Source organism: Chlorocebus sabaeus, chromosome 11, assembly GCF_047675955.1.
Source record: "Chlorocebus sabaeus isolate Y175 chromosome 11, mChlSab1.0.hap1, whole genome shotgun sequence".
NCBI classification, from domain to species: domain Eukaryota; kingdom Metazoa; phylum Chordata; class Mammalia; order Primates; family Cercopithecidae; genus Chlorocebus; species Chlorocebus sabaeus.
In genome coordinates, this window is record NC_132914.1 from 53,954,506 (window position 1) to 53,970,326 (window position 15,821).

The 15,821-nt window shown below is 47.7% G+C and overlaps 1 protein-coding gene across 4 annotated transcripts in view; it reads right to left on the reverse strand.

The window, feature by feature from the left end:
* Positions 1 to 6,633: 6,633 nt before the first annotated feature.
* The window catches only part of TIMELESS (timeless circadian regulator), a 42,769-nt gene continuing 33,581 nt past the window's right edge, over positions 6,634 to 15,821 (reverse strand). For all 4 annotated transcript variants that reach the window (XM_008003667.3, XM_008003665.3, XM_008003664.3 and 1 more), the window contains exons 27-29: positions 13,314 to 13,536; positions 13,087 to 13,185; positions 6,634 to 12,967 (exon numbers count right to left, since the gene is read on the reverse strand). In XM_008003667.3, the coding sequence (XP_008001858.3) occupies positions 12,897 to 12,967; positions 13,087 to 13,185; positions 13,314 to 13,536 (393 nt within the window). In that variant the 3' untranslated portion in view covers positions 6,634 to 12,896. The remainder of the gene's footprint in view (positions 12,968 to 13,086; positions 13,186 to 13,313; positions 13,537 to 15,821) is intronic.

A 15,821-nucleotide genomic window follows, 5' to 3' on the forward strand; every position in this document is an offset into this window, starting at 1 on the left:
AATACCAGCTATGACCACGTGACCAGCTGCAGAAACAAGGACTGTAATTGTCATGGGCATTTCCTCCTTCTTTTGTTAAAAATATGCTTATGCATGTAAACACTTGTACTAAGAAAATATCTTCATTTTATTTCCTTTTCCTTTATCATGTGACATAAGATTTATTGATGCCGTATCAGCATTTAGGTATTGTTAACTTTATGTAATAATATTTGGGTTGGGGTTTGGTGCATTTCTGGTTGTGCAAAGGATAGTTGTATTATGTTAGGCACAATTATGACCTTATTATTGTCTTTATTTGAAGATTATGTATGATCTCAGGAGATGTGTATGGGTTCAAGTTGACAAGGGGTAGACTTGTGATGGTTAATACTGAATGCCAACTTGATTGAAGGATGCAAAGCATTGATCCTGGGTATATCTGCAAGGATGTTGCCAAAGAAGATTAACATTTAAGTCAGCGGGCTGGGGAAGGCAGACCCACCTTTAATTTGGTGGGCACAATCTAATCAGCTGTCGGCGAATATAAAGCAGGCAGAAAATCGTGAAAACGTGAGATGGACCTAGCCACCCAGCCTACATCTTTCTCCTGTGCTGGATGCTTCCTGCCCTCAAACATTGGACTCCAAGTTCTTCAGTTTTGAGACTCGGACTGGCTCTCCTTGCTCCTCAAGCTTGCAGACAGCCTATCATGGGACCTTGTGATTGTGTAAGTTAATAAATGCATATATATACACACACACATATATATGTACATATATACACACATATATACACACCTCCTGAGATCATAATCCTCAAATAAAGACAATAATAAGGTCATAATTGTGCCTAACGTAATACAACTATCCTTCCCACAATGAGAAATGCACCAATCCCCAACCCAAATATTATTACATAAAGTTAACAATACCTAAATGCTGTGTGTATATATCTATATCTATATCTATCCCTAATACAACTGTGAAACAAAATTTCAAGTAAAGCAGTTTCCATGGCAGTTTGATTTAAAGGTCAAACTTTCCCAGACTCCAGAGAACACTGGGGTCAAACAGCACCAAAGGAGAGTATCACATGCTAACCAGGCCCCCTGCTTAGAACAACAGCATAAAAGCCTGGATACATGCAATGGCATCCCACTTTCCTGTTCAGCAGTAACTCCAGATTCCATGCAATACTGGGGCCAAATAGTATTGCAACTGTGAGAGAAAGTTCTAAGGAGGGCTTAGCAGTAGACCTCAGAACCTCTGCCAAAAGCATCCTCTTTGGAGAGGTGGAAGTCCAGAGGATCCCCTGGAGCATCCCCCTTTGGGATCCAGGCTTACTCTGACCTTAGGTGGGCACCAGTACCACTTTGTTTTCCCTCCAGAGGCAATGGCCTACTATGAGCTGTGCAAGGCCATACTTTCCCATGCTTCCTGTTCTACTAGAGTGATAGCCATGAACTAAGGCATTGCAGCTTTATTTTTCTTTCAAAATATTTGATCTAAACACTTAGTTTCCTTTAGGCCAATCAGCTAGAGTTCTTTTATATAAACATGATACACCTGACACATATATCCACACAGAAACAGACAGAGATCCAGTAGTTCTAAGATTTTTCATGTTCCAATCTCCTAATTGTATTGCTGGCCCTGGGGTGAAGCCCTTTAAGAACCAGGGCCAGGAAAACATGTAGTTTCTATGGCCTAATAAGTAGGCATAACTGAAGACAAAAGCATTTTGAGAGGGATCCATCTGCCCCTAATTCCTGGGGCTCCATGAAGAAAACAGAAGTCTTTCTCAAAATGGGTCAGTGGTACCTCTTTCATTTTCCCAAGGAGTCCCAGGCCATCAGAGGATATCTTGGGGCCCCTCATGTGCGCATCAAGAGTGGCAAGACAAGAATGGAGAAAGATAATTCAGTAGACTGAGAAGGAAAAACCCTTCACCGGAAAAACAATGAGAAATGACATAAAGGCCTTTTAAGTATACGTAAAGCTTGGATATCTATGAACATCTACTTTTAGTTAAGCTAACTTTTAACCATAGCGTTCGTTTTTAAGAAGTCCTTTTAAATCTTTTTATTTTTTCTTTTTTAAGGCAGAGTCTCACTCTGTCGCCCGGACTGGGGTGCAGTGGTGCAATCTACGCTCACTGCAACCTCTGCCTCCCATGTTCAAGTGTTTCTCATGCCTCAGCCTCCCAAGTAGCTGGGACTACAGGTGCATGCCACCACACACAGCTAATTTTTGTATATTTAGTAGAGACAGGGTTTCACCATGTTGGCTAGCCTGGTCTTGAACTCCTGACCTCAAGTGATCCACCCACCTTGGCCTCCTAAAGTGCTGGGATTACAGGCGTGAGCCACTGCACCCGGCCCCTTTTAAATCTCTTATTACCCAACCTTAGCCATGACAAAAAGGCCAATTAAGCCATGGAGTAGAGAATACAGTGATTTATATCATTCCTGCAACCAGTTTGCACAGAGAGAGAGAAGCCAGAAGTCCCACAACTTTTACCCTTTTACTGGCATGTCAGCCTTCCCAAGCCATGGAGCCCCAATGGCCCTGGAGTCCTGTGAAAGGGAAAAAGCTTTTCTCTTTCTCCAGAGTCTGAAGGTCAAAGGAGTCTAGTGATGTAGGATGCACTCCATCCATGAAGTGGGGGGGCCTAATAAGCAGGAATTAGTCATGCTCACCTTTGCTGTGCCCTGACTCCTGCTGCCATCTGCCTCAGGTCTAGTGTTCCATTCCAGGGATTCAAACCAAAGCTTGGGACAAAAAGATGCCTCAGGAGAGTGTATGAACCCTTTAAATTAGTCCCAGATGGCCCTCTCCAAATTGCAGCTAGCAACTGGCAGGGGCCACTCCTCTGTTGCCTCCCTATCAGAAGTAGGTGAAGCTGTGGGGGAAGGTCCTCCTCAAACAAGGGAGAGAAAAGGAGTCTTGGGAATAGGGGACCTGGCCCAAGGTGACAACTAAGAGGTTGGGCTTTTCCTGAGATGTCCCTCACAGTCATGCTAAGAGGGGAGTGCCTAGCTTGGAGAGAACTGAAAGTCCCGCTTGAGTCCAGGAGGAAGTCAATCCTCCTTCCCTCGATCCCCAGAATCACCCACGGCTCCTGGATGGCAATGGTGGTCTGAATTACCAAAGCCAGGGAAAGGAACCCTGGGACCCATCGGTCCTGCTGCATCATTTGGGAGACCAGCCCTGTATCCGGTGACTGGTGTCTCAGGAACAGTCCTCCCTACAGTGCTCCATATTTGCGGCAGTCAACAGGTGCAACTTGGGAGCTCTGCGGTTTTGAGTCTTCAAGGTGGCTATTAGAGCCCCTGTCTTTTTCTTGTGTTTCCTTCTCTTGGGTCTCCTGATCCCTATAGTAAAAGACCAAGGTGGCCGCTTTCAGGAGGTCCTCTAAAATACTACCTAGTCCTATGGACTGTTTCTGCAGCTTCCTCTTGATATCAGGGGCTGCCTGGGTAATAAACTCATTCCCTATGACCAGGTGTCACTCTATTGAATCAGAAGATAGAGGGGTGTGTTTTACGAAGACCCCTCTTAGCCTTTGCAGGAAGTCAGTGGGACTCCCATCCAATCCCTGATGTACCATGGACAGCACAGTGCAATTGAGGCTCAGTTCCAGTCCCTCACAAGCCCTCCAATATGCATACCTGAAAGAATTTCTTCTTCCATTGTCCCATTATTGGGGTCCCATTTAGGGTCCTCAAATGGCACTGCTATTCTTCCAACTGGATAAGCTCTTCCCGTTCCCTGGTCCTATACAAGATGTAAAGCTCATCCCCAAAATTCTCTGCCACTTGCTGAGAGTGGCCTGCTTTTCAGCAGTGGTCATCGTTTGATTCAAAAGTAACACGGCCATCCTTCCAGGAGAGCTCAAATACTTGGGTTAAGTTCTGGAATTCCTTTTTATATTTTTCAGGGCCATCTGAAAACCTGCCAAGATCCCCCTTAATATGCCTGAAGTCCTGAAAAGAAAAGGAGACCTGGACCTTAATGGGGCCATATTCACCAGGCATCTGTTGTAGGGGCAGGAGTGAGACTGGGAACAGCTAAAATGATTTCTAGGATGAGGCAAGCTTGGAAAAGAACCTGGATAGGGAGGAGCAGAGGGAGTTGATTCCCCCGCTTGAGGTACCTCTGGGATTTGCTTCCCCAGTTCCCTGGGATTGCCCCTTGCAGCCTCTCCTGAGATGGCCACTAGGAGGGCTGAATCAATCCTACAATGTTGGCAAAGGTCTGGGTCACCTTGCAAGGCAAAGAAGGCCTGCACATAAAGGACCTTGGACCATTTGCCTTTGTGTTTACAGAAAAGCTTTTTTCCTGAGGCAATGCTTCTTTTCTGTGCCTCAAGGTGCTTGGCTCTAAGTTGGCAATCAAGTAAATTACAAGAACATTTTCACCACAAATTTACATACAGATATGAAGGCACACTTTGCTTTGTGGTACCCTTAACCTTCTATTTTATACTTGATGACTAAGCCAAATGCTCATTCTACCCAGTAATCTCTGTGGTTTGTAACAACATCCTTAACATTTAAGGATGTTGCTGCCCTATCACAAGCAGGTGAAGCTGTGGAGGCAGCAGGTGTTACAATTTAACATTGTATATAAAAGATAGGAACCATGACAGCCTCGAAAGAAAGCAAGAAATAGATAAACAATAAAAAAGACTGGAGGTCCTAGTGCCAACACCCCAATGGGCAGCTGGGGACTGGAGTTAGTCCAAGGGCTTTTGGATAACACCAAGGTGTGGCCTCGACCAGATACCCTCAGTTACCCTAGGACCTCCTTCTAGTCCCATGTGACAGATAGACCTCAGCGAGGGAAAACTGGGTTGGAACAAAGCCAATATTCCCAATACCCGAGGGTGATGGGGGGTTGAAAATGTCCTCCCCAGCAAGCCTGTCCTCCATGTCTTAAGTCTGGCAGCTGTGCTAGTTACTTTTAACTGGCTGACAGAGGCCTGGTATTTTTTCTCCATTTTGACTATTGTGGAGTTTAAAGATGCCGAAAAAATGGGCAGAATTGCTTTTACTCACCCTTCTGCAGATCCCGGACAAGCCCCCAAAATATCATGGGATCTCTGGGGTGTCAATTTTTTCTGGCTAAAAACGTCTGTGGCCATGGTGCCTGAGTTCTTGTCCTGAATCCAGGAAGAATGAGGGACACAGACAAATGAAGGGTGAAGAAGATGAAGAGTTTTATTTAGTGTTAGAACAGCACAGAGGAGGCCGGGCACAGTGGCTCATGCCTGTAACCCCAGCACTTTGGGAGGCTGAGACAGGTGGATCACTTGAGGTCAGGCATTCAAGACCTGCCTGGCCAACATGGTGAAACCCCGACTCTACTAATAATACAAAAATTAGCTGGGAGTGGTGGCGCACACCTGTAATCCCAGCTACTAGGGTGGCTGAGGCACGAGAATTGCTTGAACCCAGGAGGCAGAGCTGAGATCACACTACCGCACTGCAGCCTGGGCGACAGAGTGAGACTGTCTCAAAAAACAAAAAAACAAAAAAACAAAAAAACAAAAACAGGTCAGAGGAGACCCACAGTGGGTAGCTCCTCTCTGTAGACAGGTCGTCTCATGGAGTATTCAGCTCTTAGCAGAGACGAGGCCCTGAAGAGGGTGGCCTGTGGTATCTCTGCCCTGCTCTGGCTGAACCCACGGACCTCAGAGGGGAGAAAGTGTGTGCCAGTTGGCCCATGGGCAGCCATGGGCAGGCCTGGAAGAGGTACCACAAGTCCTCACTCTGCTCCACAGGACTGGCAGCCTAGCTCCCAGCCTTCAGGTCTTCCCTGGCCCAAAGGTGGGGCCTTACTGCAGACCCACCCCCTTCTGCCCAGGAATCAATCTCTCTCCTGCTGCCATTCATGGCCCCCAGGGTTGGCCCCAAACCCTGCTCCAAGATTGGAGCAGCTGCCAGTAGTGGAGAGAAGGCAGGCAGACACCCCCGAGCCTGCAGGGATGAGGGAGGGTCCTTCCTGGGTCCCCTGAGGGTGTAAGCTGAAGAAAAACCTGGCTCCTGCACCTGGGAGGGTAGCTGCAGCGGCGCCTGGGAAGGTAGATCCTGCTTGCTCCTTGCTCTCCCCCAAGAGCACAGAGAGGCTCAGATCTGTAGTTGTGGTTTGGGTGGCTGTCCTGCCCAGGAGGGTGGGGGTCCTGCCTGCTTCATAGAGCAGGAGGCCTGGATCTGCAGCTGCACTTTAGGCAGCTGTAGCAGCACCCCAGGAGCTCCCATCCCAACTCAGAAGGGGCAGGCTAATGGAATGTGCAGCCCCAGCTGCACAGTTGGCATGATGGCAGCAGCCTCTGCCACCACCAGCACTTTGGGAGGCTGAAGCAGGAGGATCATTTGAGCCCAGGAGTAAAAGACTAGCCTGAGCAAGATGGTGAGATCCCATCTCTACAAACATTAAAAAAAAATTGAAAAATTAAAAATTAGCCAGGCATAGGTACCTGTAGTTGTAGCTGCTTGGGAGGCTGAGATGGGAGGATAGCTTGAGCCCAGGAGTTTGAGGCTGCAGTGAGCTATGATTACACCACTGCACTGCAGCCTAGGTGACAAAGAGAAACCCAGTCTCTATTTACAAATAATAATAACAGAACTAAAAGAAAAAAACAGATAAATCCAGTATTATAGTTGGTGACTTTAATACTCTTCTTTCAACAACTGATAGACTTATTACGTACAAAGTCAGCAAGAATATAGAAGAACTTAACAATATCATCAACCAATCTAACTGACATTTATAGAATACTCCAACAGCAGAATGCACATTCTCAAGTACCTATAGAACACTCATCAAAGTATACCGTATCTGGGCCACAGAAGAAACCTCAACACATTTAAAATCATTGGCGCTTTTTTGTTGTTGTTAAGAGACAGGGTGTTGCTCTATTGTTCAGGCTGGAGTGCAGTGACACAATCATAGCTCACTGTAACCTCAAACTCCTGGGCTCAAGAGATCCTCCTGCCTCGGCCAACATGTCTGGCTGATGTTTGAAATTCTTTGTAGAGACAAGATCCCATTATGTTGCCCAGGCTTGTCTCAAACTCCTGGGGTAAAGTGATACTCCCACCTCAGCCCCCCAAAGTACTGGCACTGCTGGCATGAGCCACCACATCTGGCCAGCATGTTTTTTAATCATTGTATTTTTCATCATTGTGTATCCTATGGATATCAAGTGGTGTTTATTTTGGATTTTGAACACCACATATAGCTTGCCAAAATATTAGAATTCATCCCTTCTATTCCTATCCAATTTTCCTATAGTACAAAACTCCCAGTCCCAGGCTCTAAGCTATGGCTCTTCAGCGAGACTCACCTCTAGCAGAACTACCTCTGACCCATTGGCCTTGTCTGACCAGTTCTATCTGAGCAGCATAGTACAAAGCTGTGCCTGTTTATAGTAGTGTCATGGGATTCTTGGGATGTCGCTTTTCCAGCTGGAAACCTCTGTGGCCAGTAGTGCCTTTACCCAAGTGTTGCTTGGGCTCGCTGTGCTTGTTCCACCCATTTGGCCCAGCAGGCTGCGCTCTGCTTGCGCTACCGGCCTGGATCCCATGCCTGCCATGGGTGAACCAGGTGTGCAGCAGCAAAGGGTGTGTGAGCACAGGGTCTGGCCACACTGTGCATAGCCAGGCATGCCGGGTGCAGCAGGCAGGCAGCTCCAGGTACCGGCTCCATGTGAGGTTGTGGCTGGACCAGGCATACTGCAAGGAGCTTCCACTGCAGGCACCAGGGAATGCAGTGGCACCTGGGAGCTTGGAGACACCAGGAACTGCAGAGCCCCAAAGAGGGTGTCATAGCCCTGGTTCTAGGAGCCCCTGGGTCTGGGCTGCTCAAAGGGCCACAGCTCTTCTCTTCTAGTCGCCCACAAAGCAGCAAGCAGTGGAGTGGCAGGGGCGGCGGGGGGTGGCAGTTGTGTTTCAGCCCTGTTTGTGTTACAGTTCTTTCAGTTCCACCATTCTGTGGGTCCTGAGTTCTTGTCCACATCCAGGAACAATGAGGTACACAGACAACTGGATGGTAGGGCAGAGAGGAGCTTCACTGAGCGACACAACAGCTCTCAGGAGACTAGCAGAGAGTAGCTCCTTTCCACAGGCAGGTCGATTTGATGTCTCTGAGTTTGGCTAAGTCCGAGGTTTTTATGGGCTGCAGAAGGGAGGAAGTGCATGCTGATTGGGCCATGGACGGCCCAGAATAAGCATCGTGAGTTCTCTTTCTGGGTGATGGACTCCACCCGGAAGTGACAGTCTGGCCCCCAGCCTTCAGGCTGTCCCTGGCTTGAAGGTGGGACTTCACTGGACCTGCACCTTTCTGCCCAGGAGCCTGCCTCCTGCCACCATCAATGTCATCCACGGGACCCAAGCTGTTCCTGCTGAGGGGCACTTGCAGGCCCCTGCCAAGCCACCCTTGGCTCCCCCTCAGTCTCTCTCTCATGTTTGTCAGTGTCCAAAGTTTGTAGGGGACCAAGATGGCAGGGGGCTGGTGTGTCAGCACCGCCAGGAGGGTGCACACACATGGCCAGGTCACAACAGTGACGGGCTTGGCCTCAACTTTGCTTCAAAAACAGAGTGGGAAGAGGCTATGCAGTGGGAGCAGGCACTTCTGAGCCTGTGGGGGCAGTGAGGCTTCGCTGGCCCCTAGGAGCATAGGGATGCCTGGATCCACAGCTGTAGCTGTACCCAGGAGGGTGGGGACCTGCCAACTTGGAAGCGGGCAGGGCTCCTGCCTGTTCCTGGCTCTCCCTGGTTCCATGGAACATGCAGCCCCCACCACACCTCCCCGGCTGCAGCTGGCGTCTTCGCAGTGACCACTCCAGATGGGCCACCACTGCCATCAGTAGGTTCCCACTCCTGGCAAAAACTGGAACACATTGTGCTCAGGATATTCCTGCCCCTGCTCACAGTACTCAGTGGGAAAGACACGTCTGGCTTTTCCTGGGTCTGACTGAATCCTGTCTTAACATCTGAAGAACAGAGGCCATGGTATCACCTGGCATGCTCCTCCTTATGCCACTGAAATTCCAGAATCCTTGGAGCTGGTGTGTATGGGACTATGTGGCTTTCACACATCCCACCCTGTATAGCCAAATCTGGTATCAAATTTAGCAGTCAGCCTGCTCCAGGGCTTTCCTTAGTGCCGGGCCCACTAGATTCTGGGTAGAGAGGACATATGGAAGAAACCAGGCAGGAACTTTGGAAGCCAGGTCTGGTAGAATCAGGGGTCTGCAAATACGAAGCAAGGGACATCAGGGCCTCACTTTGGGTTCCATATGAAATGGCAGCCAGAGTGTGTACAACACATAGCAGTAAATGATCAGCTGAAGTGGGAGTTAGAAAACAGAGACCGTTTCACTCGCCCATTACCTCCAGGCTTGGGTTCATTTTAGGTTACAGCCCAATTACATGGGAAATGGTACCCTACTGATCTTATTTGACTTCTCCTATTCCCAGGTCACCAGGGCCTTCCTCTGCTTCACTTTCTACTTAAATATTTGAGAGCCCCAAATTACCAGAGGCCAGTCAGTGAGAGGTAGGCTTTCCTGGGTAGGTTGTTCCAGTCCCAGTTCTCTGTCTCATGAGAGGGGACAGCTGCTTGTCTCTAAGGTCAATAAGGGGCCCAATTTTGGCAAACATTTGCCTATTTGTCCTGTGGTGTTCTGCTCAGATCTCCCTTCAGGAGAACACAGAGTGAACATTCTAGTTGGCTGACAGACTTAGGTTTCCACTCCTTAGGATGTTCTGCAGTGATCGCAGTAGCATCCCTCTCTACAGGTTGCTCTGAGACAATGACTGGCGGACAGTGCTAGAGCCCGGCCAAGTCTGCCAGACATGGGACTCCTCAGTCATGTAATCTTCACTCTGGGGCTCTGTATCAACTTGGCCAAGATTTTCTGAGTAGCACTGTAATTTTTCTCTTTCTCCCTTTCATACATGTATGACCGTCATCATGATCTATAGGTTCTCCCAATCTATACCTGAACTGATACATACTGACTAATCAGAGCTTGTTCAGGAGTCAGAAATGCTGCAAAAGCAGTATCTACCTCTTGCTCCCACATTCCCAGTCTAATCTAAGACAGAGACCCAGAATAAGGAGAAATCAGATGGCTGTGACTCAAATATGTAAGAAATAGCTTTTTACTCCTCTTCTCATTTAAAAATTTCCAAAGGGTAAACAAACAGAAAAGGATAAAAACACCTCTTGAGCCTAATATGTAGTAAATTTTCTATCTGATAAATACTGGTAGAAGAAACTGGGGCTGGAAATTTCAAAGAGTGATGGAAGGTCAGGGTCCAGTTCTGGGCATTTCTTAAAAAGGCAGCCACGGCCGGATGCGGTGGTTCATGCCTGTAATCTCATCACTTTGGGAGGCCGAGGTGGGAGGATCATTTGAGGTCAGGAGTTCCAGACCAGCCTGGCTAACATGATGAACCCCCAACTTTACTAAAAATACAAAAATTAGCCAGGTGTGATGGTGCATGCTTGTAATCCCAGCTACTCAGGAGGCTGAGGCAGGAGAATTGCTTGAACCCAGGAGCCAGAAGTTGCAGTGAACTGATATTGCATCACTGCACTCCAGCCTGAGTGATAGAGTGAGATTCCATCACAGGGAAAAAAAAAAAAAAAAAAAAAAAAAGGCAGCCGCTAGGCCGAGCATGGTGGCTTACACTTGTAATCCTAGCACTTTGGGAGGCCAAGGCAGGTAGATCACCTGCGGTCAGGAGTTCAAGACCAGCCTGGCCAACATGGTGAAATCCTGTCTCTACTAAAAATACAAAAAATTTGCTGGGCGTGGTGGCTCGTACCTGTAATTCCAGCTACTTGGGAGGCTAAGGCAAGAGAATCACTTGAACCCGGGAGGCAGAGGCTGCAGTGAGCTAAGATCACGCTGCCGTACTCCAGCCTGGGCGACAGAGCGAGACTTCATCTCAAAAAAAAAAAAAAAAGGCAGACACTGGGGACAGCAGGACACAGCAAAGGAGCAGCACAGCCCGGATCATGGCGGGGATAACAGAGCAGCCCTGCTGGAAGGAAGCAATGCTCAGGCTGGGAGGTGGAGAAAGGCTCAGGATGAAGAGACACCAAGACTGGCCAGAGCTAGAGAGTGTCTAGCCCTTGGAAACTTCAATTACCATGGAAATAGCTTCACTCCTACTTTTAGAGGCTACGAGAGATCCTCATCTGTTCAGGAAAAAATAAAAATAAAAAGTCAAAGCAACAGGACAATCCAAATCCATCCTTTACTTAGGAGCTTTCCTGAGCTGAATGGCTATTTTCTGAATCTCACCTTCGCCCTATCTCAGCTGGAAGCACAGGGAACAAGAAAGCTGACATTCCCAAGAATGGGTAAGAACATAATATTGGCAGTATGTATCCATCCTTTGCCTGCCTAGATTTTGTCCTTTTCTATGCCCCATGCCAACAAGTTGGCTTCTCCTCCTTTGTGGCTCCTCCTTCTTCCTGCTGCATACTCTTGTCACCCTAAGAATTTACCCTAGACAAAAGGATCTAGAGGTAAAAATGCTTTTCTGTGTCTTCTGCAGGGAAAGCAGAAGAAAAGGGAAGGTTGTTGTTGTTTTTTTTTTTTTTTTTTGAGACAGAGTCTCGCTCTGTCACCCAGACATATGCACTAGCGTGACCTTGGCTCACTGCAACCTCTGTCTGCCTCCTGGGTTCAGGCGATTCTCCTACCTCAGCCACCTTAGTAGCTGGGATTACAGGCGCTTGCCACCATGGCTGGCTAATTTTTGTATTTTTAGTGGAGACGGGGTTTCGCCATGTTGTCCAGGCTGGTCTCAAACTCCTGACCTCAAGTGATCTGCCCATCTCAGCCTCCCAAAGTGCTGGGACAACAGGCTTGAGTCACTGTGTCGGTCTGTTCTCTTTTTACCCTAAAATTTTTAACTTCTTCTTTCAAGAGCACAGCAGGGGGCTGGGCGCAGTGGCTCAAACCTGTAATCCCAGCACTTTGGGAGGCCGAGACGGGCGGATCACGAGGTCAGGAGATCGAGACCATCCTGGCTAACATGGTGAAACCCCGTCTCTACTAAAACAAATACAAAAAAAACTAGCCGGGCGAGGTGGCGGGCGCCTGTAGTCCCAGCTACTCGGGAGGCCAAGGCAGGAGAATGGTGGAAACCCGGGTGGCGGAGCTTGCAGTGAGCTGAGATCCGGCCACTGCACTCCAACCTGGGCGACAGAGCGAGACTCCGTCTCAAAAAAAAAAAAAAAGCACAGCAGGGGAAGGGCTGGGGAACTCAGATATACTGACAAGTCAGACTGAGATCAGAACTTCTACTCTTACATGTTTAATACCAAACATAAAGCAAAAACGTTCGTCATCTAGAGTACTATATTCCAGCCCTATCTCAAATGCAGGAATGGGGCTCCATCTGGTATCTAGAGGATGATCACAGGAAAGAAAATGAGGACAGAGGCATCTGGTATCTTCCAAAAGTGGTATAAACCCCCCACCTGTCATGTCATAAAGCTCCCTATCTGATGCTGTGGCCTGCCTCCAAGAGAAAGCCAAAAGGAACAGACCAGTAAGAGGGGTCCAGGGTGCTTTCTCTATTTCATTCGCTCCTCTTATTTGCTAAGGAGCTCTAATAATCAAAAGAAATGGTTCCTAGAAGAAAAGGAATAAATCCCCAGAGAGCTGCTGGGGTATACCGATAAAAACTGGGAGAAACAAAGACTGATAGCAGAGAAGTCCAATACTGCTGCTGAAGTTTGTCAGCCTAAATCCATGGAAGAGCCCAGGATTGTACTGCTCTGTCCGGTAAGAGGAGTGTCTGGGTCCTGTATGACCCTTCCAACTCTGACTTAAATGTACCATCTAAAAACGTGTCTATCTCTATCCCTAGGCTTCTTAGCTCTTCAGTCATCCTCATCATCCTCAATCTGAAATCGTTTCTTCTTTTGGATTCTTGGAGCTGCCAACTCTGGTGCTGTGGGAACAACAGGGGTGAGAGAGAAAGAGAATATCTAAATATGTTAAGGGGTAAGGAGGTGGTAGAGTTTGTCTTCAGGATTAGAGAAGAAAAAGAAGGTCCATCCAATTCCCTACCTCTGTTTCTGCCTTCATCTTCCTGTTCCTCGTCACTGTCCAGCAACTGTCGCTTCTTGGGTGCTATCTTCAGCTGCTCTTTACCAAAAGTGTCTTCCTCTGCAATGACCATAAATAATGACACAAAATCAGGAACTCAGTCCTCATATTCTCAATATACCTTTCCTGCCCTCTAGACCAACATGGCTGACACGTTAATACTCAGAAGATGGCTGTCGCACTATTACCCTCTGGGGACGCCAGGCCTTTCTTCTTGTGGGTTAGCAAGAGGGCCCTCAGGGCTTGTGCTCGGTGCTCTTTATAGTGCTCCTCATCAGAGCCTTCTTCTCCAGGGACTTCAGGCTGTAGCTCTGGCTGCAGCTTCTGTTCCTCCTCTGGTTGATTCAAAGAAGCTGCTACCCTCCGGAGCTGGGTAGGACTCAGCTTGGCTGGAATTCGCCAGAAGGTTTCCTACAGGGGCCAAGAAGTTGAAAAGGGAAAGGACCAGCCTCTTGTTCCCCAGTTTGATATTCATTGAATATATATGACCCAACATTGGTGAAGATCCACAAGGGTTGTGAACTCTACTTAATACTTATTTATCCAATATATAACCAATGCCTAGTAGCACAGTGCCTGCTACATTAGGAGGTTCCCAGTAAGTATAGGTTTTTTTGGTTGTTCTTTTTTTTTAAATGAGAAGGGGTCTGCCTCTGTCACTCGGGCTGAAGTGCAGTGGCACAAGTATAGTCCACTGTAGTCTTGATCTCTTGGGCTCAAGCTATCCTCCCGCCTCAGCCTCTCAAGTAGCTAGGACCACAGGGGTGCCATGATGCCACCATGATGCCCAACTGCTTCATAATTTTTGGTAGAAACAGGGTCTTGCTGTGTTGCCCAGGCCAGTCTCAAACGATCCTCCCACCTCAGCCTCCCAAAGTGCTGCGATTACAGGCATGAGCCATTACACTTGGCTATAGTTGTTAACTGAATAAATAAATAAATAAATTCTGGCGATGTAAAGGTGAATCAGGTATGATCCTCGCTCTCAAATAACTCAAATCCAATGGGAAAAATAACAAATGTGCCGTAATATCACAGGATTTTTTTTTTTTTTTTTTTTTTTTAGGCAGAATCTCACTCTGTCACCCAGGCTGGAGTACCATGGCAAAGTGATGAAAGCTCACTGCAACCTCACCCTCCCGGGTTCAAGCAATTCTCCTGCCTCAGCCTCCCAAGTAGCTGGGACTACAGGCACCTACCACCACACCAGGCTAAGTTTTGTATTTCTAGTAGAGACAGGGTTTTGCCATGTTGGCCAGGCTGGTCTTGAACTCCTGACCTCAGGTTATCTGCCTGTCCCGGCCTCCCAAAGTGCTGGGGTTACAGGCGTGAGCCATCGTAACTGGCAGATTCCACAGGACTGAGGCTGCATCAGGGGAATGAACAAATCACAACTGCAAAAGTGATTATTTTTACTTCAGGGGTTGAAAGAATGACAGGGACTGCTTCTCTGACAAGGTGACAATTGAGCAGACTCTTGAAGACTGCGTAGAGGTCCATCAGTAAGACAGATGGAGTGGGTGTGTGTCACCTTGTGTGCATGGTTGCAGCCTTCCATAGAGGGACAGGCATGATTAGCCATTTGGAGGCATGAAAAAGCCTACCAGGGTGACGATGATGTAAAGTTGGTATGTGAGTGGTGTGGCTGTGAGGCTGCAAAGGTTGGCCAAGGATGGGCATGCCATTTGGAATTTGTGGATTCTGTCCTGCAAGCAGTAAGGAATCATCAAGGGCTCTGGACAGGGGACTTGACCCTCCATATCCAGAAGTTCTGAATCTGTGGATTCAAAACACTGTAAATCGACAATATTAAAAAAAAAAAATTAACTATAAAAAATAACAACATAACATTACACAATAATACACAGCCTGGGCAACATGGCATAACCCCATCTCTACAAAAAAATACAAAAAGTTAGCTGGGAGTGGTGACATAGGCCTGTAGTCCCAGCTGCTCAGGAGGCTGAGGTGGGAGGATCACCTGAGCCTGGGAGGTTGAGGCAAAAGTGAGCCAAGACTGAGTCACTGCACTCCAGCCTGGGCAATGGAGTGAGACTCTGTCTATCTGTCTGTCTGTCTGTCTCTCTCTCTCTATGTATATGTATATATATTTAAAATACAGTATAACAATTATTTACCTAACATTTACATTGTATAGGTATTATATGTAATCTAGAAATGACTTAAAGTATACAGGAGGATGTAACTAGGTTATTCACAAATACTACAAAAAGGGACTTGAGCATCTGTAGATTTTGGTATCTGTGGGCAGGGGGGTCCTGGAACCAATCCCCCCTCAGATTCCCGCCAAGATACTAAGGGACAACTGTAATCAAAACTATATTTTAGGCCGGGCGCGGTGGCTCAAGCCTGTAATCCCAGCACTTTGGGAGGCCGAGGCGGGCGGATCACGAGGTCAGAAGATCGAGACCATCCTGGCTAACACGGTGAAACCCCGTCTCTACTAAAACTACAAAAAAACTAGCCGGGCGAGGTGGCGGGCGCCTGTAGTCCCAGCTACTCAGGGGGCTGAGGCAGGAGAATGGCATGAACCCGGGAGGCGGAGCTTGCAGTGAGCTGAGATCCGGCCACTGCACTCCAGCCTGGGCGACAGAGCGAGACTCCGTCTCAAAAAAAAAAAACAAACAAAAAACAACAACAAAAAAAACTATATTTTAAAAAGATAAATCTGGGGG